Source organism: Bombyx mori, chromosome 19, assembly GCF_030269925.1.
Source record: "Bombyx mori chromosome 19, ASM3026992v2".
Classification (NCBI taxonomy): Eukaryota; Metazoa; Arthropoda; class Insecta; order Lepidoptera; family Bombycidae; genus Bombyx; species Bombyx mori.
This window is the reverse complement of record NC_085125.1, coordinates 9,399,491-9,427,056: the sequence shown is the minus strand read 5'-3', so window position 1 is coordinate 9,427,056 and position 27,566 is coordinate 9,399,491. Positions and strand designations below refer to the sequence as shown.

Below are 27,566 nucleotides of genomic sequence, written 5' to 3'. Positions count from 1 at the left end.
ACCAGTAAATCTGTCCTTTGTATTATTTTACCAAAGTTAAATAATATAAATATTCTCACCCAACGTATGGTGGTGATGCGTATTATGTTTGTGATGGTGAATCTGGTCGCGCGAGTCCGCCCCGCTTGTTTCTCAGAGATACACTTTCTTCACGGAACGCGTCGTCGAGAAGCCGTTGTCGTTGCCGCGCCGGTACCCATCGCCCTGTGGTCCGAATATTCCTGTGTTAACTAACATGCCACAAGTGAATATGCGTGCGTGAATTAAATGGAACATGTTAATAGTTATTACAGTATTCAAGTTCATATAAGCGTTGAAACATCACGATATTTGTATTATTAAAAACGATGCACGTGCAACTTGGTGCATGTGAATGAAGTGAAACTTCTTTTTCGATGTGGTGTGGTTTTTTAATTTTTTTAAACGAGATTGTTCTTGCAATAGGGAATGCTGTGCATAAACATTTATATTATGTAGATTTCAAATTACAGATAGTTTTTTTTTTTTTTTTTTTTTAATATTTCGTTAAAATATTGGATGCTACTCGTTACTGCGTTCGAGTGCCACGCATTCATACTCGCTCTGTCTCTTTCTAGTATGGTAGCGTTAAACGTTTAACGCAACCTTCTTGGAAGTTGTATTAGAAGTTTCACTTCAATAAATTTTGATAGATTTAATTTAATTCGATATTTCATTTTAATTACACGATAGAACAGGCAGCTAGCCTTAGTAGATTACACTTATGCGAACTTGAATAATAGGATAATGTGATGGATCATGAAGAGTAGTTGAATAAAAAAAAAAAAAAACATGAATTTAATGAATGGGCAGGCGATATGGAGTTCTATTCGAGCAGATATTGATTTCTTCAAAAAATTCAAGTATTCAATGTTATATGAAAATGATACATTCTATTTCTCGTAGGTTGGTTTTATAAGTCAAAGAATTATAGAATAATAGTTAATCTGTTAGTTTAGGTAAGCAAGCTATGATACGTTCGAGGTATTAGACGAGGCAACAACCAAAGAAGGTAAATAAGTTGATATGTGATCATGGTGGTTATGAAATATTCAATGAACATGAAGCTGGGAAGCCAACAGATGAAGAATTGAAAACGTGTTCACTTACTTCGTGTTTTAATTCGGTAATATGTTGGAAACATTGTTACAAGTAGGTACTACACAGTTTAATTCCTATTAATTGTTATAATTAGCTTATACATAAAAAAACAATATGGGGAAGTACTTAAAGTAATCTAAATTATATTAAAATAAAGTTTCAGGTAGCAAATTTTCAATACTAGTCAAAATTTTACTAATAATAATACTTTTATTATTTTTCACTGAGGAACAAGAAAAAAAATCGTTGTTTTTTTGTTATGAAAATTACCACCTGAAAAGTTTTACTTTACGCGCTCTTCTTATGGAAAAAAAACCTGTAAAATCTACAGATAAAGGGATCCATGCAAAATGAAAGAGGAGAAGTAACTGACATTGACCTGGTGAGAGCGGAGGGTGCCGAAGTTGTCGCGGCGGTACGCGTCCGGCTGGAACTGGAACAGCGTCTCGTGGTGAGGGTGGTAGGGAGGATGCTTCCGCAAGGTAGCGCGGGGGGACGCCGGCTTCGGCTGCGGCGCCAGCACGGGCTCGGCGTACGTCACCTCCTCGACCTGCTGCAGCAGCTTCGGTTCGGCTTGGATTCTGCTAAGACATCGTAAATAATTGTGTATTTTTTTTTTGTTTATTGCTTAGATGGGTGGACGAGCTCACAGCCCACCTGGTGCTAAGTGGTTACTGGAGCCCATAGACATTTACGACGTAAATGCGCCACCCACCTTGAGATATAAGTTCTAAGGCAGCCTTTCTCAAAGTGGGCGATAACGCCCCCCTGTGGGCGCTGCAGGCCTAAAGGGGGCGGTAGGAGACCCAGAAAAAAAATAGGGGTGTTGTGTAGTTAGTGACTTGGAAGGCGATTTGTAATTTCATCTAGGAGGACTCTTAGACACCGACTGAGCTCTCGCTGTTATGGTTTTTTAATAAGTGAAAAAATGGGGGCGCTAAAAAATATTTTATTCTCAAAGTGGGCAGTAGACAAAATAAGTTTGGGAAACCCTGTTCTGAGGTCTCAGTGTAGTTACAACGGCTACCTCGCCCTTCAAACCGAAACGCATTACTGCTTTTCGGCAGAAATAGGCAGGGTGGTGGTACCTACCCGTGCGGACTCACAAGAGGTCCTACCACCACCAAAATCGTATTAGGTACCGAGTTCGTTTACATAGTTTCGAAGTTGTTATGAAGTTTCTCGCCGGATCTTCTCAGTGGGTCGCGTTTCCGATCCGGTGGTAGATTCTGCGAACCACGGCTCTTGCTAGGGTTCGTGTTAGCAACGTCGTCAGGTTTGAGCCCCGTGAGCTCACCTACTAGTTAAGGTTCCGCTGATATATCCTCTCAAGGCTATCAGCTTAGGTAGGAATTTTTTTTATCAATAAATGCCATTGAAGTAATAAGATGTTTCAAACCTATTGATGTTCTGTCGCTGTTCGAAATATTCGTATTCAGTATCGGGATAGGGCATGTTGTCGTCTTCGTCCTTCTTGCATCTTCTTCCGCAAATGTATCCGGCCGCGAATCCTGCGCCCAGGGCTGCCAGAGCGCCGGCGGCTACAGCTAATGCAAGTGTTTCAACGGAGTATGCTGCTGGTGGTGGATCAGCGGCCAGGACTTCAGGTCCTGTTGAACAAAGTTACGTTTAGCAAATGATTTTTCCTGCCTTAGAGAGCGATACAGACTCTCTTCCGGCAGACATCACATACATATCGACGCTTGAAAGGTAAACGTGACTAAGCGACAATAACTGCTTTGTACATAAATGATAGGCAATAACCATATTCGATGCGCAAAAAAATATATCGACGCTTGAAAGGTAAACGTGACTAAGCGACAATAACTGCTTTGTACATAAATGATAGGCAATAACCATATTCGATGCGCAAAAAAATATATCGACGCTTGAAAGGTAAACGTGACTAAGCGACAATAACTGCTTTGTACATAAATGATAGGCAATAACCATATTCGATGCGCAAAAAAATATATCGACGCTTGAAAGGCAAACGTGACTAAGCGACAATAACGTCTTTGTACATAAATGATAGGCAATAACCATATTCGATGCGCAGAAAATATATATTTCTAGGTCTATTAAAATTATTTCAATCCTACAGCTACTAGCTAGATTCTACTACAGCTAGATTCATTAAAATAAATTTTGTTTTCAGGTATTTCAACTTTAAATTAGTCTACTGTAAAGTTCACGCATTGTCGCTTAGTCACGTTTGCCTTTCAAGCGTCGATATATTTCTAGGTCTATTAAAATCATTTCAATCCTACAGCTAGATTCGTTAAAATATTTTTTTTCAGGTATTTCAAATTTAAATTAGTCTACTGTAAAGTTCACGCATTGTCGCTTAGTCACGTTTGCCTTTGAAGCGCGATATATATATATATATATAACCTTCCCTGGACTTCCACGAATAGTTCAAGACTAAAATTAGCCAAATCGGTCCAGCCGTCTCGAGTTTTAGCGAGACTAACGAACAGCAATTAATTTTTATACATAGAGATTTTGTCTACGACTAAGGACAAGTTGAGTATCACTGATGAAATATTTCTGTAGTTATTCAATTAGGTTATTATATATATATATATAAAAACGCTTAGACAGGTGACTGAATTCATCTGATTGAGTTAAATGGTTAGAGAGCCCATAGACATTACTAAGTGAATGCTGTCATCGATCTTAAGACATGAGATCATTAGACATCTTAAGATATGAATTATAGTATATAACAGCTGTTCCATCCATCAAGCTGAAACATATGACCTTACAATACGCCTACCGTCAGTTAGCACGTACCTTCATTGTTGTTGCTATTTCCCTTCCCATCCTTATCTTGGACAATATTGATAACCTCGCCTTTATTTTCTCCTCTTGCGTCATCGTAAAGACCCGAACTTAAACCACCCACTGCACCTGCGTCTTTACCTACAAACAAAGTATAATTTCAACACCTTTTTGGAATTCATTACGTGATTCATACAAGCAAAAAGTCGATATCGCAACAGTATTGTGTGACGATTTAGCCACACTTGATAATGGAAAAGCTTCGTAAAGCCGTATGGGCAAGTATTATATTGTTATGCCGGTAAGAGTAACCCCATTTATCATCAAATAGCAGAAACGAATATCAAAAGAGCTAGCTAGAGTACTATCGGGTGACATTCGAGAAGTGTAACGCCATCTATTATCAAATAACAAAAATGTGATCGAAACGATCTTTATGGCCGCTCTGAATGTAGCCGTCAGTACGAACTTGCTCATGGTACAGTCGGGTGGACATTTCATAACCAAGTTTTTTTTGTTGTTGTAATTAATAACGATAGCAACGAGAAACAAATAACAAAGAAATAGCAATATGAAAATATTCTGAACGCGACGATACTGTCATAGCTCAGCGAGTATGTCATTGGTGTACGAACGTAGCACTCACACAACGCGCGGGTGGCGAGGACGCTTGTGAGCGGAAGACAGAGCGCGCGGGCATGCCCTGCCTCCAAGGTCAGCGCACGTCCCGCTGATACCTGATTTTGTGTTCTGCGCAGCGTAATGCGGCTAGGTTCGGAGCGGCCATAAAGTTTGGCGAGTACTATACTATCAGAAATGTTCTTGATAATTGCAGACATGTCGTGTTGCCTATAAAATCGTTGCAGAGATGTGACGAAAGCAGTTTGTAATCAGTTCTACTCGAAGCGAAACAGCGAACGGATCACTTGAATCGATGCGGACGAAGAGAATTGAGAATTGTGAAGTGGACCTTTAGTGTTGTAGTTGTTCAATAGAGTTTTTATTTGTACTTCCGTGAAGGTTTTATTTATCCCGACCTCTAGCGCGGAACAATACTATTATCGTGCGTTTTATAAGTCATTACTGTGAGGGCAGGCAGTATGGCTTCCCGTGCTGACACTCTGGTAGAAGGAGTTTTCGTCCAGCCAGCGACTGACGCCGTGCGAGTACGCTCGACACCGTCCGGCTTGTTTGTCCCACGCACAGTACGGATCTTGTAGAGCAACACATTCGCTGGGGAAAAAAACAAGCGCATTGTAAAAACCGTTTTAAGATTTTACCTTGAAATCACTTTCAAGAATTATTCTTTTAAGACAACGATGGAATAATCAAACCAGTGAGTCGTTTGTTTTTAATTTGTAAGATGAGAACTTAAGGAATGAACAATAATTATTTTATAGGCGAATTTTATATAAGTTTCACGAGTTGATTTTTTTTTATTGCTTAGATGGGTGGACGAGCTCACAGCCCACCTGGTGTTAAGTGGTTACTGGAGCCCATAGACATCTACAACGTAAACGCGCCACCCACCTTGAGATATAAGTTCTAAGGTTTCAAGTACCTATAGTTATCACGGCTACCCCACCCTTCGAACCGAAACGCATTACTGCTTCACGGCGGAAATACGCGGGGTGGTGGTACCTACCCGTGCGGACTCCCAAAAGGTCCTACCACCAGTGAAAAATTAATTCCGCTAAATGTTTTTAAAAAAATTATCACAATCGGTTTATCCAGAATAAAATCTGAGGTAACACATAAAAAAACCGAGTAATTGATAACCTCCTTTTTTGGAGAGGGGTTAATAATAGTGAGACAAGGCACGGTTTGCTTGTCTGAAATTTAGTATAACTTTTATATAACATACTAGCTGACCCGGCAGACTTCGCAGTGCCTCAATCGATAAATAAAAGACCTAAGCTATTGTATAAAATAAACTTAAAACAAACAAAAGGAATTCGTCCGACGAGGGAGGGACACACACATCAAAGGAAAAACAAAATTGTTATTTTTATTTAATTCCAAGCATTTTCATATTTATCTACCTTTTAAACCTTCTCTGGACTTCCACAAATAATTCAAGACCAAAATTAGCCAAATCGGTCCTGCCGTTCTAGAGTTTTAGCGAGACTAACGAACAGAAATTCATTTATATATATATATATATATATATATATCCTGCAACACTTTTGGCATCCAATGAACACAAAAGTACATTTAAAGTGGCGACCACCGACATTTGGCGACCAATATGCGGTCGCCACTTTGTTTCTCAATATTTTTTACACCAGTCAACTGTAGATGGAGTTATGGTTACTATATCAATTTTTGAGATGGTCACCAAATTGCCTCAGAAACGTTTGGAAAAGCATATCGCAGTGTCGAGCGGTGCCGCCAGAGGGTGTGTATACGTAGCGCTGTATATTGGCTTTTACCATACCGATGATTTGGCGTCGCCAGCCAGCTCGAAATTTCGCTTGTGAACAACGTGACGTTGCCGACTATTCACTTCGGATTCAAATTATACAAAACTATGTACTTATTATAACGTGGGTGTAACCCACTTATTAATAGTAGTACTAGTAATTATTTCGGTATTACGGTCGGTACATTGATATTGATATTTTTTTTACTAAAAAAGATTTTTTGGTGTCATATTTGCAATTATACCATATATGATCATTATACACCTGATGAATGTGACTGTAATTATCAAGCTAGGTTCATCTAGGTTTACTTCTACAGATTGATTAGTGGTTAATTCTCTTTTGTTTATAATCAAAATGGATAAAAAGCAAACGAGAAACGGATAATATTATAACAGCCGGCATTATAATATTCTAGTCGCTGTTTATGCGCTAAGATTTCTTGTGTAGAAGAAATAAATCACCCTCAAATTCCTGTGACACTGAAACTTTGCAGATTACTAGGTGTCACCGGTGACACCTTATTTCGGATTTTGATTCTTAAGATAATAAAAATCATATTTAAATAACTATAGCGAAAATCAAGAATCGAATAGTCATAACAAGTCTCTTTCGTTTTCTCATTAATGTTCGAAACATTAATTTCAGATTTTTCAACACTTCTGAACCAAGACTTGATGATTATACTAAATTATAATAAATAATTAATATATTATTATTATTAATAATAATAAAATAGGTATTTGGATATGATTTTCTAATATGGCAGTGTGCTAGCTGCCTCCTGTCACATTCTTAACAAATAAATTATTTAAACTCAAGGTCTTAAACATAACTAAATCTGCAGGTACAGGTGGCAACAGAAATTTGTGACGAAAATAATCTTGAAAAAAGAGCGAATTTCACATTGAATTCTAATGTTAATTCAAGTACATTCACAAATTAGTACATTGTGCACCAAGGGAGAAAAGTGGAACATTTCCTCCCGCATATACGCTTTTTTTACAATAAAATCATTTTTTCTTACACTATTTTTCAAATTTATTAAAATTTATTTTCTATTTTTTAGTTGGGTTTCTATAAAAGCATATTTTGTTAGTTTTTTTAAACTATTATTTTTTATTTTTTAGTTGAATTTCAATGTTTTCAATTTTATTTTAATATTGAATTGTCATCGGTCCTTAATAAGTATACCAAATTCTGAGTTAATCCGGCGTTTTGAAAATCATGTTCAAAGATTCCGTTCCAAACATACATATGTCTGAAGCTAATAAAAGCGTATTAAATACCACAAACACACAAAAATAAAATAAAAAAAGGCTACGTCTTGCTGCTTGAGCAGTGCCCATCTGCGGAGGTGGTGGTCCTTGCTGACTTTAACGCTCATCACCACGAGTGGTTGGGGTCCAAAACCACTGACCTCCCGAGTCGGGCAGCCTACGATTTCGCTTTGTTCTACGGCCTCACTCAGCTGGTGACACAGCCCACCCGTGTCCCAGACATTGAGAGGCACGAGCCTTCTTTGTTGGACCTTCTGCTGACATCTCACCCAGCTGGATACAGTGTGGTGGTCGACGCTCCACTTGGATCGTCTGATCACTGCCATATCCGTACTGCAATACCACTCTCTCGCCCTAGTCGTCGAATGATGACCGGGTTTCGAAGAGTTTGGCGGTACAGGTTAGCAGATTGGGACGGAATGCGTGAATTTTACGCATCCTACCCATGGGGGTGCCTCTGCTTTTCCTCCGATGATCCTGACGTCTGTGCAGACCGGCTTGAAAACGTGGTGCTTCAGGGGATGGAATTATTCATTCCTTCTTCTGAGGTGCCCGTTGGGGGTCGCAGCAAACCCTGGTATAATAAACCTAGCAGGGATGCTGCACACCTCAAGCGGTCCGCATACGCGGCATGGAATGATGCTAGGAGATGCCAGGACCCCGACATTTCGGAGGAGAGGCGGAAATTTAACGCCACCTCTAGGTTCTATATGAAGACTATTGCCAAGGCGAATTCGGAGAACGTTGCCAGAATTGGTAAGCGACTGAAAGGCTATCCCTCTGGGAGCCGTGCTTTCTGATCACTGGCTAAGGCTGCAGAAGGCGACTTCTGCAGGTCTTGTCTCCCACCACTACGTAAAGTCGATGACAGTCTGGCCCATAGTGCAAAAGAGAAGGCTGACGTTCTGGTCAAATTCTTCGCCTCGAACTTTTTTATTTATTTATTTATTGCTTAGATGAGTGGCTCGTGTGATGAGTGAGCTCACAGCCCACCTGATGTTCTTACTGGAGCCCATAGACATCTACAACGTAAATGCGCCACCCACCTTGATATAAGTTGTAAGGTCTCAAGTATAGTTACAACGGCTGCCCCACCCTTCAAACCGAAACGCATTACTGCTTCACGGCAGAAATAGGCAGGGTGGTGGTACCTACCCGTGCGCACTCACGAGAGGTCCTACCACCAGTAATTACGCAAATTATAATTTTGCGGGTTTGATTTTTATTACACGATGTTATTCCTTCACCGTGGAAGTCAATCGTGAACAATTGTTGAGTACGTATTTCATTAGAAAAATTGGTACCCGCCTGAGATTCGAACATCGGTGCATCGCCTCAACACGTATGCACCAGACGTCTTATCCATTAGGCCACGACGACTACATTCGACGACGACGAACTCCACTATGGATGACCGGGGCGCCACACCACCCAACATCCCCTGGTGTGATAGCTCTCTGCCTGAGATCTGCTTTAGACAGTGTGCAGTCAGGCGGGAGCTGCAGGCCCTGGACGTCCATAAGTCGAGAGGGCCAGATTGCATCCCTGCAATGGTTTTGAAAACCTACGCCCCTGAATTGACACCTACGCTAACGCGTTTGTATCGCATCTCGTATAGTACTAACTAACAGGGTCCCGTCTTCATGGAAAACCACCCACGTCCATCCTATCCCCAAGAAGAGTGACCAGTCGGACCCATCGAGCTATAGGCTTATCGCGATAACTTCCTTGCTTTCCAAGGTGATGGAGCGAATAATAAATACACAACTCCTGAAATGACCGACAATACGGTTTCCGTCACGGTCGCTCAGCCGGCGACCTTCTTGTATACCTTACTTACAGGTGGGCTAAAGTCTTGGAGAGCAAGGGCGAGGCTCTTTCTGTGAGCTTCTTATCACGAAGGCCTTCGACAAGGTCTGGCATAGGGCACTTCTGTCGAAGCTACCATCTTACGGTATCCCCAAGGGACTCTACAAGTGGATCGCTAGCTTTTTGGATGGGCGGAGCATCACGGTCGTTCTAGACGGTGGCTGCTCCGATACCATGACCATTAACGCTGGTGTTCCACAAGGTTCGGTGCCCTTCCCCACGCTTTTCATCCTGTATATCAATGACATCTATTGATGGCATGCATTGCTATGCAGATGACGGCACGGGGGATGCGCGATATATCGGCCATTTGAGTCTTTCACAGAGCGTGGTGCAAGAGAGACGATCTAAGCTTGTGTCTGAAGTGGAGAGCTCTCCGGGGCGAATCTCCGAGTGGAGTGAATCGAACTTAGTTCAATTCAACCTGTTAAAGACAAGTTTGCGCGTTCACTGCGAAGAAGGACCCCTTTGTCGTGGTGCCACAATTCCAAGAAGTATCCCTGAAACCTTTCACGAGTATCGGAATACTTGGAGTCGACATTTCGAGCGATGTCCAGCTTCGGAGTCATTTGGAGGGCAAAGCCAAGATGGCGTCCAAAATGCTGGGAGTCCTCAACAGAGCGAAGCGATACTTCACGCCTGGACAAATACTTTTGCTTTATAAAGCACAAGTCCGGCCTCGCGTGGAGTACTGTTCCCACCTCTGGGCTGGGGCTCCCAAATACCAGCTTCTTCCATTTGACTCCATACAGAAGAGGGCCGTTCGGATTGTCGATAATCCCGTTCTCACGGATCGTTTGGAACCTCCGGATCTGCGGAGGGACTTCGCTTCTCTCAAAATTTTGTACCGTATGTTCCATGGGGAGTGCTCTGAGGATTTTTTTGAGATGATTCCGTCATCTCGTTTTTACTATCGCACCGCCTGCCACCGGAGTAGAGTACATCCATAACTACTTGGAGCCACTGCGTTCATCCACAGTGCGTTTTCAGAGATCTTTTTTTGCCACGTACCATCCGGCTTTGGAATGTGCTCCCCTCCACGGTGTTTCCCGAGCGCTATGACATGTCCTTCTTCAAACCAGGCTTGTGGAGAGTACTCAACGGTAGCCAGCGGCCTGGCTCTGCCCCAGGCATTGCTGAAGTCCATGGGCGACGGTAACCACTCACCATCAGGTGGGACGTATGCTCGTCTGCCTACAAGGGCAATAAAAAAAAAGGAACTTAATAGGACAAATTTATGAGGTCTGCAAAGTTACCACTTACAATATTTTAGGGTAAACCTTAATGTAGATTTTTCAATGTAGTTTATCTGTTTCTCCTACTGAACAATTATGGCATTAAGTATATTATTTTCATAATTTTGATAATTGACTGCACATGGGTTTCGACAATTATAAGATCTGTGAATGGTAGTATATTTTGTCAGTAAGTGAACATGTCAGAAGTACACGCTAATGGGAGGAAGTCCGACGTTTGTAGGAATGAATTAAGTATACGGAACAATATACAGAGTTCCAATTTATTTCCAAAAAAACGGTAGACTTATCTGTAGTGAATTGATTAGTAATATATTTAAATATACGCGGATGGAGTAAGTACACCAATGTAGTTTGGTGGTCAAAAGTACTGCGAAGAATATTGATATTAGTATATTAGTATTTTCTAGGATATTGCGACAAGGTGAATTTCGAGTTACATAGTCAGTTTCATATTCGTTAATACGTTAATATACATGATTCATTTTGCTCTAAGTTTATTAGAAGTGGTGGTTGTCAGAAGGTTGGAAAATGAAAGGTTGCCAAAAGAGTTACGGGATTTATATATATATATATATATATATATATATATATATAGATAACATATTAAACTTACGAGCACGAGCTGATCTTATCACTGGAGCACCTATGGAGCCTCAAGCTGAGTACTTCTCTATCGGAGACGGCAATGAGTCTGGCGGCGTCCCGGCCGGCGCGGGCGACCCGCAGCGCGCGCACAGGCGAGCCAGCGGCGAATGCTTGTAGCTCCTCAATGACGATCGGCACGGCGCGTTTGTTTGAATCATACGAAATCGCGTTGACCGCTTTTATTATTTTACCATTGTCTGTAATAAAAGGAGTAATGTGTACGTTTTTGTTATAGATAATGATGTTCTAGATGCTTAGACGTAAGATCGAATTCTCGATGTAAAGCGTCTGTAGTCCTTCGGCCTGCTTAGGCGTTAGAAGTAAAGATCAGTAAATGTAGATATATTAAAATATTAGTTGTCTAATTGTATAGGTATTATTCTTAAAAATTATCAAAAAATAATTTGCAAAAGTTTAATTATGCAAATGCTTTATTTATACTTTGGTTATCTTTATAATTTGAATGTCTAAAATTACTGATGTATATAATAAATTTTCTTTAAAAACAAATAAACTTTTGATACTAAATCAAATACAATTATTTTGTTAAACGAAACGTATTTATAGTTTACCTGTGCCAATAAACAGTACGTCATACGCTTTCCCGCCCGGAGTCTTCACTTGTGGATCTACTGCGATTTGCGTAAATCTGTAGCTGTAATAAAACATACAATGTAATCGTTAATGTCAAGTTTTTTTATTGCTTATATGGGTGGACGAACTCGCAGCCCACCTAGTGTTAAGTGGTGACTGGAGCCCATAGATATCTACAACGTAAATGCCGCCACCCACCTTGAGATATGAGTTCTAAGGTCTCAGGATAGTTGCAACAGCTGCCCCACCCTTTAAACCAAAACGCATTACTGCTTCACGGCAGAAATAGGCAGGGTGGTGGAATCTACCCGTGCGGACTCACCAGAGGCCCTACCACCAGTAAATCTATTTATGTAATGGTATTCACAGGGTGTTGTACAAAATGTAAGAGCAATACATGTTTCGGCTCGTATCTGATACTTCTCGCCTAGGTACATAATATATTGTCTGCCTCTAGCCTCCCGGTTTGAGCCCCTCACCTACTAGATCGGTGAATCTAGAATAACCCCTCGAGGTTACTAGAATAGGTAGGAAAAAAAATTTGCCTCTAGGAGCAGATACATTTTTTTTTTGTTGCTTATATTGGTGAGCGAGCTCACAGCCCACCTGGTGTTAAGTGGTTATTGGAGCCCATAGACATCCACAATGTAAATGCGCCATCCACCTTAAGATATAAGTTCTAAGGTCCCAAGTTTAGTTACAACGGCTGCCCCACCCTTCAAACCGAAACGCATTACTGCTTCACGGCAGAAATAGGCAGGGTGGTGGTACCCACCCGCGCGGACTCACAAGAGGTCCTACCACCAGTACTTACGCAAATTATATTTTTGGGGGTTTCATTTTTATTACACGATGTTATTCCTTCATCAAGGAAGTCAATCGTGAGCATTTGTTTAGTACGTATTTTATTAGAAAAATTGGTACCCGCCTGAGATTCCAACACCGGTGCATCGCTCAACACGAATGCACCGGACGTCTTATCCGTTAGGCCACAACGACTTCAAGAATGTATATACTTTTATGTATATACGTCTATACTTCATTAAATGTATATACTTACTGAAAGCTAGTCCTAATAACGATAGGTTCTCCAAAGAACGCGGGCACAGACTCGTCCATTAACGCGTGGGTTTTTATGAAATTCAATGTTTTATCCGGCAGTTGTCTCGAGTCGTTATGACAGGTTCCCGGGCGTGGTTCAGGTACCTGGCAAAACAAATACACAATTAGTTGATGGAATTTAGTAATTGGAGTCCGGGTAGCGGGGTCTTTGACATTTAAGAAAATTCGTGTTTCGAAATCGGTACTAAAAATAAATAATAGTTTAAAAAAACTAACAAAATACGCTTTTATAGAAAAATTGTTTTTATGCTAAAAAAGCGTGGGGTGCATGGTATCAGTAGTTATAAATATTTTGTGAACAGATATGAGTAGAAGGGTTATTTTGATAATATCCTGAAAAGCACCCACGCTTTTTTACAGTAAAATCATTTTTTCTTACACTATTTTTGATTCAAATTTATTAAAATTTATTTTCTATTTTTTAGTTGGATTTTCTATAAAAGCGTATTTTGTTAGTTTTTGAAACTTATTATTTATTTATCATTTTTTAGTTGAATTTTAATTTTTTCAATTTTTTTAAATATTGGATTGTCTTAAGTATACCAAATTTCGAATTAATCCGACATTTTGAAGGGGGTCAAAATCATGTTCAAAGAATCCGTTACAATCTAACATAATATACTAACATACATACGTCTGAAGCTAATAAAAGCGTATTAATAACTAAATAATTTAATTATTTTGTTCTATATACGAGTATAGACGGCGAGCTTGTTGCTTATTAGACATTCTTCTTTCTTTACCGGTTAACCATTGGGTTATAAATTATAGTTCTCTGAGGCAATACAGATAAGGCACTTTAGGTAATACAAGAAAGAAATTAAATAAAACACATTGCGAATACTTCTCATACATAACCCCTATATCACATGCCTTTGTAGTTACACATAAATACGTACATAATTCAAAACTAAGTAAATATATTATTATAATTCCAAAATGAGGGAAAAGTTCATAGATCGTGAGGCGCGGTCTGCGAATAATATTCGTAGCCGCTAATTTCATGATGACTTCGGCCGCATCATCAAAAGCGCAATGACGTAGAGCCTTAAATGGAACGCCTCAGAGCGAGGTAACGCCGCATGAGTCATGTTTTTTCGTGCGTGCAGCTGGCTCCATCGAATTATAAGACGTTGTCACGTCAAAACAAAAACTTACTTTAGCATTGTTGACAGGCAGCCAATTTGAATTAAAAGCGCTTTGTTCCTTGAAAGTTCCTTCGAACGTGTCGGCTATGTCCTGCATGCTGAACGCACAGACCGCACTCCCGGATATACTGTTAGGCGGAGTCGTGAATGTACCGTAGATTAGTTGAGCGTTTAAGCCTCCGTAAACGCCCTCAATTAGTTCGGTCGTCGATTCTGTAATGCAACACGAGAAAGCCTGTAAGACGAATTATGATTTGCAAAACATTATAAATAACTTATTTAATTTATAATACTACTAGCTGACCCGGCAAACATTGTTTTGCCATATATAAGATTTCTAGGGAATTTCTAGTGTAGAAAAAAAAACTAACTTATTGTAAGTGTGTAAGGATGTGGTAAATGAGTGAAAGAGGCATGTAGCGCTGTGGACGTTGAGGGAATATATAATAAAAATAACAAAACCTCATTCAACCACATAATACCTCATTATAACAAAAAAAAAGTCCAAATAAAAATAATATGTTAGGGGTGGACAACCCTAATCACTTAGGGGTATGAAAAATAGATAGTAGCCGATTCTCAGGCTTACTGAATATGCATAAAAAATTTCATGAGAATCGGTCAAGCGGTTTCGGAGGAGTATGGGAACGAACATTGTGACAGGAGAATTTTATATATGTATTAGATTAAAACTGGTATTTAGCGACTGTATACAGTACAGTTTTGCGATTTCATTCGATTTCTTATTTCTTGAAGTGAAGCTCTATGCTTCTTCTTCTCTAATGCGACTTCCAACAAGGTTGCGTTAAATGTTTAACGCTACCATACTAGAAAGGGACAGAGCGAGAGTGAAAGCGTGGCACTCGAACGTATGCGCGCAGTATACCTGTTACACGCCAGCGCGAGTGTTAGAAATGAGTAGCGTCTAATATTTTAATGAAATATTAAAAAAAAAATTAAAGTATATTTATTTTTCTATCTATAATTTAAAATACATATAAAATAAATGTTGAAGATGTCGCATCTCTTATACACAGCATTCCCTATTACAAGGGCAATCTGATTTAAGAATGAAAAATGAAGAAAACCACAATACTAAACATCGAAAAAGAAGTTTCACTTCATTCACGTGCACCAAGTTGCACGCGCAACTTTTTTTTTATGTAACATTAAATAAATTAAAAAAGGTACTGACGAATCTCGTTAAAGTAAAATGGGAAGTCTCCGGCGACTGAACAGTTCAGTCTTGATTTCAGGAACGACGTCCAGCGCTGCTTGAACCTATGCGGACCTCCTCGATCATCACGACAGACTCTAGCAACTCTAGAAAAGACGGACTGAAAAAAAAAATACATTTAAAATAAAATAATAATAATAAAATAATAACTTTACTTATTAAAATTAAACATTTAAGTATTTTATTACTGTATCTTAACTGAACTGAAACTGTATCTTATTATTGATTTCTCCACTATTTAATGGATGTTATTATACATATAAACCTTCCTCTTCAATCACTCTATCTATTAAAAAAAAACGCATCAAAATCCGTTGCGTAGTTTTAAAGATTTAAGCGTACATAGGGATATAGGGACAGAGAAAGCGACTTTGTTTTATACTATTTATTATTTATATATTATTATATTATTTTTTTAAAGCCATGTTTAACTTAAAACTTTGTATACATGTAATGACTATTTATTTTAAGGAAAAATATAGTTATTAAAAGCAATCGCGATGTTAACTAAACAGGAAAAAGCATTAATTATTTCTCTTTCATTGTTCCTTTTTCGTCGAACCCTATAAACATTAAAAACGTAGATACTACCACCTACCTTGAGATATGAGTTCTAAGTCTCGCCCTACCACGAGTACACATTAATCATGAAACTCACCTTGCCGCAGTTAATGTATTCCACTGCTGTTTCTCTGAAGAAGAAATAAACGAAATTTCCGTGCACCAGTGAATTCACGAAATCCGGAGCTGTAAACATAAAATATGACAATTATTTCTCAGTTCTGTCAGAATAATTGTTGTTCAAATTGAATACGGCTATATCGTTCTAGAACGTTCGAAGTTAATTAAATTCGAAGATAATATTGGTGTTCAATACCAAATAAACGTCATACAGGTGATGCAAAGGGACGTTTATCGTAGGCGCTATAATTCTAATACGAACCTAATCGGATTTAGCGATTGTTGACGCGTCATACGTCACTCAAACGACGCGGGTTCAGCCCCGTTCTAAATTCAATTAAATTGACGGATGTGTATATGTCTGACAGCCGCATTCGAACGCATTCAGCTGTGTGGACATTACCGATAGCGTAACGTTTGTTGTAACCATTGATTGTAACGATAATATAATCTGTATATTAATTAATACGTGAAGCAAAAACTTTGTATCCCTTTTTACGAAAATTGCGTGGACGGAGGAGTATGAAATTTTCTACACTTATAGAGAATATAGAGAAGGAGTGCACAATGCTAATATTTTTTTTAAATAATGCATAAAAGATACATTAAATCAATAAAGAAAACATTAGACACACTACATACCATGTATTTGACGCACGCACGCGTGCATATTTATTTAATATTTATTGTCAAACTTTTGTTCTTGACGTCTGTGGTCAAATTGAGAATAGATTAAATATTGTTTGTCTTAATAAAAAAAAAAATATAGTAGCCTTGGCGAAATTTGTGATTATAGAAGTATAAAATACAATCATAATAGTGTACAAACTTACAATTCTAATTAATTATAATTGAATTTCGACTACTGCGGGACCTCTAGTTTAGATAGATGCTTGTGATTTAAAGCGAACAAATCTAGAATACGTTGACTTTGTAATTTAAATTATAATACAAATGCCCTTTTTTTTATTGCCGTTGTAGGCAGACGAGCATTCGGCTACCCTAATGGTAAGTGGTCACTGTCACTCATGGACGTCAGCAATGCCAGGGGCAGAGCCAAGCCGCTGCCTACCATTAAGTACTCTCCGCAAGCCTCGTTTGAAGAAGGACATGTCATAGCGCTCGGAAAACACCGTGGAGGGGAGTTCATTCCAAAGCCGGATGGTACGTGGCAAAAAAGATCTTTGGAAACGCACTGTCGATGAACGCAGCGGTTCCAGATAATATGGATGAACTCTGCTCCGATGGCGGGAGGTGCGATGAAAAAAGGAGATGAGGGGATCATCTCGAATAATTCCTCAGAGCATTCATAGACCATACGGCATAAAACACTGTTCTATTTTAATTTTTATTACACTAAGTCCAAGAATGACGTCATATTATGATTAAAACAACAACTTCTAATATTACCATCGTTACCATATCAAATATTGGTGGTAAATTAAATTAATAATGTTATATTGCCTTGTTTATGCGTTCTAACCATTTTTAGATTGCTAGGCTTACCCGGAAGTATAGTTACATAATTATCGTTTGTTTATTATTTGATCCGGAAACTATTATATATGTTTTTCGCTAATTAGTGTTTGAGCCGGAAACGGAAGCTGAACGTTGCTTGTATTTAGAAATCACTAATAAACAGTGTGTAATGATCGACCCTGATAAAAATAAGTATTGAGACAGAAAACTATTTTTTTTTAAATATAATAAATAAAGTTAACTATCATTATTCGCCCAAGTTGCAGTTTCATACAACAATTGTTACCACTGTCTACGTTGTAAACACTATTATTCTTTCTTCACGGGTTTTTACCACGATTTACACATCTAGTAGATTTTCGATGCATCGGCGCTGTTGTAAATTATGATCACGGATAGTGAAGACTGCGGTAAGGATGTTAAGAATAGACAAAACTGTCTACTTTCTTTCTATTTTAGAATTGTTACATCATTACTGGCCGCGACAATATGCTTTTATGTTAGATGTGAAAATTGGTGAAAGAGCCTCTTAAATAACAATATTTACAATAACAATCAAAATATTGTAACGAGTGACAATCAGTTAACATAAATATGGAGATACCTGGTATTGTATGGTTTGATAGATAACCAAATATTCAAACACAAAAAGTAAAATGCATGAGCAGTATATTAACTAGTAATTGATAATTAAAATTAATTCTTAATATCAATGCAGATCGACTGTAATACTGTCGAATGAAGAAAAACGCACCATACTTGTTTTGCTGAAAAGACTGAATATGCTTTATTTGCACTTCAGTCTTTTGGCATCCACTGCTGGGCATAAGTCTGTTTTATATCATAATGTGTGCTCGCCCCACACTCTCATCCACATCCGCCCTGTCGTCTTGACTATGTCATCGGTCTTCCGGCACTTACATAAATTAAAATAACCTTTACGGTTCCATTATGCGTTTATTATTTTAATTTTACTATACAGCGGAGAATTAAAGTATTCACAAATAACTTCGTCCGTGATTACGCAAATTATTAAGTCTTCGTAAGGGTGTTGTTAATGAAAATAATAAAATTCGAAATTAAAACGTAAATATGGTTTTTAATCTTGTCAGCGTCTCGCGGAATGTAATTACAAAGAAAATTAATTTACCGTTCAATGTCATCGAGTCGTAGGGTTCGGTCTGCAACGGTTCTCGGTATATTATTGGTTCTATTCCACTGAAATCCGCAACTGTCCCCGAATATAATTCGCCATCTGTAAATCATAATAATCGACAATATTATTGATCATTTTTGACAAACGTCAATCAAATTATTAGAGTACAGGTATTAATTCTACTATAATACGGTATTTTACAACACGGTTCCACTCTAAAACGAAAAGAAAAATTCCCAAAACCTCTCTTTATAAGACGGCACTTCTAAACGAGATTTTTGTTTAAAATTATTTAGAAAATTATATTATGAATATGCAATATATACGAATAACCAAAGTTTTGCGGGTTATTTTTTATGTATAGGAGGTAAAAAATACGTAGACGCATATTTGAATGTTTAATTCAGAAAAAAATCTCTTCTTTTTGTACTGGCTTCTAGTCTCATATAATATGGTTTCGCACAACACTGAACTTTTTAGGAACGTATCTATCGTGTTATAGGAGGGCCACCTTTATTTAAGTTATACTGATAAAACAATACAGTAATTGATAGTCGTATCATACCATATCTTAATTTAAAGTATACGAAAATAAACCTTATTTCAACACGCAAAATAGCGATTTTAAAACGATTCATATTACAATTATATAAGAATCGATAATAATTTCTAAAGTAAATACAGGATTGCTATACATATCTGCAATGTGCATAGTTACATGAGCAGAATTACGACGGAAAAGCTTTACATGTCCAGTCATCTATAGGGTTGACAGGTATATTTATCTATACTAATATATAAATCTACAGTGGTTTTTACGGATGTTCCGTTATAACTACTGAATCATGCATCCGATTGACTTGAAACTTGGTATCCATGTAGAAAATACGTGTACTTAATGGATAGGCTATTATTTATATGAGTGTTGGACTCCCTAATAATAATGACAATAAATAATAATGTTAATTTTAAATTCCCAGCAAAGCGGGCGAGTACGGCTAGTTTGTAATAAGCCTATTGTGTTCTATTTTAGGATAAAGGCTCCCATTCGAGATGTCAGTTGCGTGTCTTTGGATTCATGGCTCTACAAAGTAATGACAAGACGATCTTTACGCACGCAATGGCAAAGTAGGTATTAATCCATTAAAAAAAGCTAAACTAAGATTAGGTTGACTAAGTATTAGTGTGTTACATAAATTATAAATACTCAAGTTTCCAACTACAGTACTCGGAGAGTCAGTCTACTTAGCAATAACGATCGGCGGGGGAACTTTATTTTGTCGTCTACTCCAAAATAGTCATAGATATCTGACGCAAACGTACAACATTCCTTAAATTCTAATGGAATTTAAATATTTTTAAATATACTGGTGGTAGGACTTCTTGGGAGTCCGCACGGGTAGGTACCACCACCCCGTCTATTTCCGTCGTGAAGCAGTAATGCGTTTCGGTTCGAAGGGTGGTGTAGCCGTTGTAACTATACTGAGATCTTAGAACTTATATCTCGAGGTGGGTGGCGCATTTACGTTGTAGATGTCTATGGGCTCCAGTAAGCACTTAACACCAGGTGGGCTGTGAGCTCGTCCATCCATCTAAGCAATAAAAAAAAAAGTTTCCCTGAATTGTTACTCTGAACTTTCAACAGAATTTATATTATACACATATAATAATTCAATACCACATCATCTTGAGATCTTAGTTTTTTTCGTAATAAATATAATAAACATACTTTTCTTATTTCTTTTTGTTTTCATATTACGTCGATGCGATAAGTAATATATCTTTGGAACACAAATTTTAATTAAAACAAAGTGTCTGACTATGTTTGAAGACCTGAAAAAATTCAATAATTAATAATGAATCACGGGTACGCAAAAAACATCAAAGTTGACATTAGCTTACGTTTTTTTTTTAATGTACGACTAAAAGATCTACGCTGATACTGCCAGCCCTAAGGATCTATATGGTAAGACTCATCGGACAGAGCTCCCCGGGGCGTCGCTGCGCTTAATTGGACCAGATCAATAGGAGATAACTAACCGTGTCCACTCCTTGTAAATGGACATACTGGCCACATATAACATGTGAACTTTAATTGAATTTATTACGTATGACGCTTTAAAGCATAGCTCTATTGTATATTAACCGTGGCTAGGGTTTAATATAAATGAGTAATTTTATAAAACACAGGCAAGGAAATTATACTTAATATTTAATAAATATGGCTACCAATTTGTGACTTTAATATACGATATATATTTGTCGCAAGATCTGTGTGTATTTAATTAAATTTTCACTCAATAGATAGCTTTTTTTATTTTTTATTGCTTAGATGTGTGAACGAGCTCACAGCCCACCTGGTGTTAAGCGGTTACTGGAGTCCATAGACATCTACAACGTAAATGCGCCACCCGCCTTGAGATATCAGTTCTAAGGTCTCAGTATAGTTACAACGGCTACCCCAACTTTCAAACCGAAACGCATTAGTGCTTCACGGCAGAAATATGGTACCTACCCGCGCGGACTCACAAGAGGCCCTACCACTGTAATACATAAGTATGAATACTACGGATATCTACCCAAAAATATATTTACACGGTGTAAACCACTTAAAAATGATTAACCATTTCGTATTTTTAAAAACCATCCAACACATCTTGTGCAGCCGTTAATGCTTAGAGATAAATGCGTGTGAACGTGCAGGGGTAGGGGGATGCGTTAATTCAAAGAAAATTGCACAAAGGGACGCTCTGACTGTTATTGATGGTGTTCAGTCTCTGCGAAGATGCGTTTGTACCGTGAGGGGAGTGCTGTAGATGATATTATCGGAGGAAGGTATGGTGGAAACTATTGGAAAGGTTAATTAGCTATAGAACAGGAAATTAGGATAATGGAAGTTGCGCGGGTAGGTACCACCGCCCCGCCTATTTCTGCCGTGAAGCAGTAATTTTGAAGGGCGGGGCAGCCGTTGTAACTATACTTGAGACTTTAGAACTTATATCTCAAGGTGGATGGCGCAATTACGTTGTAGATGTCTATGAGCTCCAGTAACCACTTAACACCGGGTGGGCTGTGAGCTCGTCCACCCATCTATCTAAGCAATGAAAAAAAAAAGTTTCCCTGAATTCTTACTCTGAACTTTCAACAGAATTTTTATTATACATATATAATAATTCAATATCACATCATCTTAACATCTTAGTTTTTTTCTTAATAAATATAATAAACATACTGTTCTTATTTCTTTTTGTTTTCATATTACGTCCATGTGATAAGTAATATATCTTTGGAACACAAATTTTAATTAAAACAAAGTATCTGATCCGAGGATAAATTATCGTTACTCTCTGTTAAGATTTAGCTTCAAGACATATTCGCATTCTACGAAATATTATCACAATAGCGGTAAAGCCAGCTACTTAATTTCGTAATATATCTTTTAGAAACTTGGGAAAGAGAAAGTAAATATATTTTTCCACAAAGGCCTCTGAAAGACTTTTGTTTGTTTGGGATAATCTCTTGTCCTTTTCAGTTGCGAGGCCAAAATGGACTAGCTTGCGCGGGAAATAAAAAGGAAACACAATACCTTTTAATATCACGAATAAAAAATATTCGTATTCATGTAAAACATCCCCTTCATTGACCAGAAGAATAACAATGGCCGTTGAAATATTGAAACGCGTTGTACAAAGAATAAAGATTCTTTATTAATTCGGCTAGCATATGCTTTTGCAATTAATTATTGATAACTAGCTGACCCGGCAGACTTCGCAGTGCCTCAATCAATAAATAAATAACTAAACTTTTGTATAAAATAAACGTAAAACAAACAAAAGGAATCCGTCCGGGGGGGGGGGGACACATCAAAGGAAACACAAAATTTGTTATTTTTATTTAATTCCGTGCATTTTCATATTTATCTACCTTTTAAACCTTCTCTGGACTTTCACAAATAATTCAAGACCAAAATTAGCCAAATCGGTCCAGCCGTTCTCGAGTTTTAGCGAGACTAACGAACAGCAATTCATTTTTATATATAGAGATTGCGTTCGTTATGAATAACTTTAAGAAAGGTATTCTGATTTTGGTGGTGGCGAGGTGGGTGGCGCATTTACGTTGTAAATGTCTATGGGCTCCAGTAACCCCTTAACATCAGGTGGGCTGTGAGCTCGTCCATCCATCTAAGCAATAAAAAAAAAAATCGAACGAAGATAATTTGTGAAGGCTTATATTCGAAGCGGCCTACCGAAGCTATAGCGTAGCCCTAGTTCAACGATGTAAATATCCAGCACACTGCATTTCAGCACGCAGCGAAGTCACGTCGTGAAACGTACAGGCATTCCCATTGAAGCGGCTTTCAATGCAACAATGAGTGGCCATTGTACGCCACTAGACTGTGTAAGTGGGTTTAATCGATACGAAAAAGATTTTCCTTTTCCTAATTTCCCAACAATGGGAGCGACTGCGACGGATACGCCGCGCACATGTGACCCGGTTAGCGGAAAGGGTTCAACGCGAAATTGTCACTAATATAAGAGTAGGTAGAGTTATACTGGTCTTAGAAAATGTGGGTGTGTGTTATTTTCACAATTGTGCTACTAATATTTTATAACAATAAATAAGATATTATGTTAATGTTTTATGTTTAAATGTATTACTTTAGTGGGCAGATGAGCGAACAATACACTAATGCTAAATGCTTATCATCCCTAATGGACACTGGGAATGCTGGCACAATCATACTGTTGTCTACTGCTGCTTTAAAGTTCATTCTAGATCCGGAGCGTTGCCAATGTTAATTTATTTCAAATTCAAAAGAAGGCGGATGTTTTAAATTCGTGGCGCATGTATGTAAGTACATAAATTTCCCGATTAGAAATTAAACGAACAGTTACGACAGACAAGGTTAATAGATAATTATATTTTTGTAACTACAGGTGATAGAACGTCTTGTGAGTCTGCACGCGTAGGCAGAAGCAGTAATGCGTTTCGGTTTGAAGGGTAGGGCAGTTGCTGTACTGTACTGAAAACTTAGAGCTCATATCTTAAGGTTTGTAGATATCTATGGGCTCCACTAACCACTTAACACCAGGAGGGCCGTGAGCCCGTCCAACCATCTAAGTAATAAAAAATCGAGGTTAGAAGAATGATGAAACTAGACTAAGTTACGTATTTTAATTATAAGATTGTATTATGTGTGTTAAGGTGCTAGTTACACGATTGTGACACTTTTAAAGAATTTCTAAGAACTAACACACCAATCTATACTTCTATACTAATATTATAAAGAGGAAAGATTTGTTTGTTTGTTTGTAATGAATAGGCTCCGAAACTACTGAACCGATTTGAAAAATTATTTCACTGTTTGGAAGCTACACTACTCCCGAGTGACATATTTTTTGAAAAAATTTAGAGCTCCTTACTACAACTCTGATAATGTAACCCAAGGTGTAAAAAAAATTCCTAAAATATTCTTTACGTCGCGTGCTTTGCGAAAACTATTAATGATAGCATAAAATAATACTACGACTTTGCAGAGCACATTATTACTTACAAAAAGTGTCGTGACAGCATATGTCAACTATTATAGTAATGCCGCAATAAGTATTCTTTTATTTAAAAAAAGAAAACAACGTCAAACATCGTTGAAATTTTTGTTAAAGACCCGAGCGGAGCCGGAGCGGGCCGCTAGTTTTATATATGAAGACTAAACTCAATGTAGTCCAGCCAAGGACTTAGTCCTTGAAGCCCCGTACGTCGCTGTAAGCTTACACGATTCACAAATGCAACGTGTTCTCTGTAACGGCAGTGGTAATGCTATGCATTAAGCACTAAGTGGATTACATTAATCCAATTAAATTGGATCCAATATTTGTGCTCGTTTGACTAATTGGTTTATGTGTTTACAGAAATGGTTGATTTTATTGGATGTCTTATTTGAAATCGTGCCCGTTTTTAGAGTAAACCAGCTCTGAGCTTATTTTCTTTCCACAGCATAAATATCGCCATCCAATTTGAAAACGTCACGCCTCTGCTATTTATTTATGTAATGGCTGTCTTATTTTTCAAATGCCGAAATGATTTTGTTTTTTATTGTAATTATTTTTTCAGAATGTTCCTTTTCATACTCATCAAATCCATTGATACGAACTAATCACATTTATGGAAGATTTTATCGAAAACTATAAATTGTTAAAATACTACCAATTTTAACCAGGTTTAGCTGAGATGCTACAATAAATAAGGCACCCACTACATGTTTTATTTATTTATTGCTTAGATGGTTGGACGAGCTCACAGCCCACCTGGTGTTAAGTGGTTACTGGAGCCCATAGACATCTACAGCGTAAATGCACAACCCACCTTGAGATATAAGTTCTAAGGTCTCAAGTATAGTTACAACGGCTGCCCCACCCTTCAAACCGAAACGCATTACTGCTTCACGGCAGAAATAGGCGGGGTGGTGGTACCTACCCGCGCGGACTCTCAAGAGGTCCTACCACCAGTAAGTACTTATTTACTTATTTTACTTATATTAATTATGTTGAAGCGACAGTAGAGAAGAGTTTTTGCGTACCAGCATAAACAGCAGTAGAATTATGTTCAGGGTCATAAGGGCAGACTGCCTGTCCAGACTTCTCCCTCTCCATGTGGTACGAGTCTCGCTGGACTCCGTACTCTCTGCAGAAAGGCTTGAAGCTATTCGTACCGCATACCAATAGCCGTCCTGGGCCCAGCGAGACCAGGACGCGAATGTAGTTCTGACAGCTCTCCTGGAAACAAAAAAATATATTGTACATTTAAATTTTAAGTTTAACATAGAATAATTGGTATTTAGTCGGAACCAAAACCAATCCACAATGGTTCTCGAAAAAACTAATAAATTTTGCTTAAATATGGAACATTTTATTTGGATTAGTTACTTTTTAACTTGACTTCATTTTATATTCTACACTGAAACTAAATAGGATCTAATAGAGAAGCTGAAGTTATTTTCATTGTGATTACTAAGTCATATTTTACGCACGAATTACCGGCGACGACGGCTTGAATATACCGTCGCGTCGCGTCGTGTCGGCTTGTTTCCTGAGATAGCTTGGCTGATAATTCGATGATACGTGTTATGACTGTGGCTATCCTGCCAGTTCTTTATGAAATCCTACCGCCTAGTTCGTCAAGTGACCTCGATTATTTTATTCATCTTAATTCAAATGTTTAGTATTCGTATGACAGGATTATTTAGTATTGGTCATTTAAGAAAAAGAAAAAAATAGCCTTTTACGTTCATCGGGTACATCGTATAATACAGTTTATACATAACAGTTTATTTTCGACTTTATCCTTATTCCAGTTCTAGTTTGGAAATTTAGAAATTTTTGTTTTGTTTCATAATTAAAATTCTCACGTTTTATTATTGAACAATTCAGAATCAATTAATGTACATATACACATGTTTTTAATATTAAAACACTTCCATTCATATAACACAACGTATATGTGTGAGCCATAATTTGATTGCATTTGCATATCCATAGTTCTCCCAGATATTGGGCAGTTATCCAATTCGATGGCGGTTCTATTTGCTAGATTCCGTAGCAATCTTAATGGGTGTGTATGCTGAGAAATGATATTGTGAACCTAAATGCAATTGGGCAAACCAGTGGAAATTTCCGCTTAGGCTTTATTTATTTAGTGTGTTTAGTTTTTGTTGTTTTCAACGTGAATTGTTGAGTGATAATTGTCTTTAAAGTCACAGTTTAGGATGTGATCTCAATGTAATGTAATCTCAATGTAATATAAGGATATAAACAGACTAGTATACATATCGACGCTTGAAAGGCAAACGTGACTAAGCGCCAATGCGTGAACTTTACAGTAGACTAATTTAAAGTTGAAATACCTGAAAAAAAATCAATTTTAACGAATCTAGCTGTAGGATTGAAATCATTTTAATAGACCTAGAAATATATATTTTTTGCGCATCGAATATAGTTATTGCCTATCATTTATGTATAAAGCAGTTATTGTCGCTTAGTCACGTTTGCCTTTCAAGCGTCGATATGTTTTACGATACATCACTTTAAGCATCATTGCGCGCATGGAGTTATAAGAAACCTAGACAAAAGATATTTTGTTTTAAAATCGCGATGGAGTGAAATCACTGGTGTGAGCTGGGCCGTGATTGCTCAAATCGGTTAGCCTTCTCAGCTTATCGTATCCGTTCGACTCGATGCCACTGTAGGTATTCAGTTGCGACTGAACAGATATGATCGCGCCGCCATACATGTAGACATTGAGTCAGCATTAACATCGAGCGTGACGATTGCGAGGCGTCTTCGACATTTCATTTCCTTAATGAATCCATGCCAAAAGATTATGAAATTCATTGTCTTGCTATGTAGTCTATTTCAATGCTTATTGACCAGGCAATTATAAGCATATTATAGGCATAATATTACTTAGTATAATGGTGGTAGGACCTCTTGTGAGTCCGTACGGATAGATACCAACGCCATGCGTATTTCGGCCGTGAAGCAGTAATGCGTTTCGGTTTGCAGGGTGGGGCAGCCGTTGTAACTATACTGAGACCTTAGAACTTATATCTCAAGGTGTGTGGCGCATTTACGTTATAGATGTCTATGGGCTCCAGTAACCACTTAACACCAGGTGGACTGTGGCTCGTCCACCATCTAAGAATAAAAAAAAATCTTATTATATGTTTATAGTTTGTCTCAGCGAGATAAATGACACAACTATTCAACTAACAAAA

The 27,566-nt window shown here is 38.0% G+C and overlaps 1 protein-coding gene across 6 annotated transcripts in view; it reads right to left on the bottom strand.

Moving 5' to 3' along the window:
* The window catches only part of LOC101735585 (semaphorin-1A), a 502,867-nt gene that overhangs the window by 5,989 nt on the left and 469,312 nt on the right, over nt 1-27,566 (bottom strand). The window contains exons 5-17 of one of the 6 annotated variants that reach the window (XM_012694300.4): nt 25,374-25,569; nt 18,791-18,895; nt 16,139-16,227; nt 15,439-15,580; nt 14,254-14,456; nt 13,034-13,179; nt 11,952-12,034; nt 11,348-11,576; nt 4,988-5,136; nt 3,916-4,044; nt 2,519-2,729; nt 1,493-1,703; nt 60-230 (exon numbers count right to left, since the gene is read on the bottom strand). In XM_012694300.4, the coding sequence (XP_012549754.1) occupies nt 150-230; nt 1,493-1,703; nt 2,519-2,729; nt 3,916-4,044; nt 4,988-5,136; nt 11,348-11,576; nt 11,952-12,034; nt 13,034-13,179; nt 14,254-14,456; nt 15,439-15,580; nt 16,139-16,227; nt 18,791-18,895; nt 25,374-25,569 (1,974 nt within the window). In that variant the 3' untranslated portion in view covers nt 60-149. The remainder of the gene's footprint in view (nt 1-59; nt 231-1,492; nt 1,704-2,518; nt 2,730-3,915; nt 4,045-4,987; nt 5,137-11,347; nt 11,577-11,951; nt 12,035-13,033; nt 13,180-14,253; nt 14,457-15,438; nt 15,581-16,138; nt 16,228-18,790; nt 18,896-25,373; nt 25,570-27,566) is intronic. The other 5 variants (XM_062674037.1, XM_062674036.1, XM_062674038.1 and 2 more) reach the window with 5 other exon arrangements.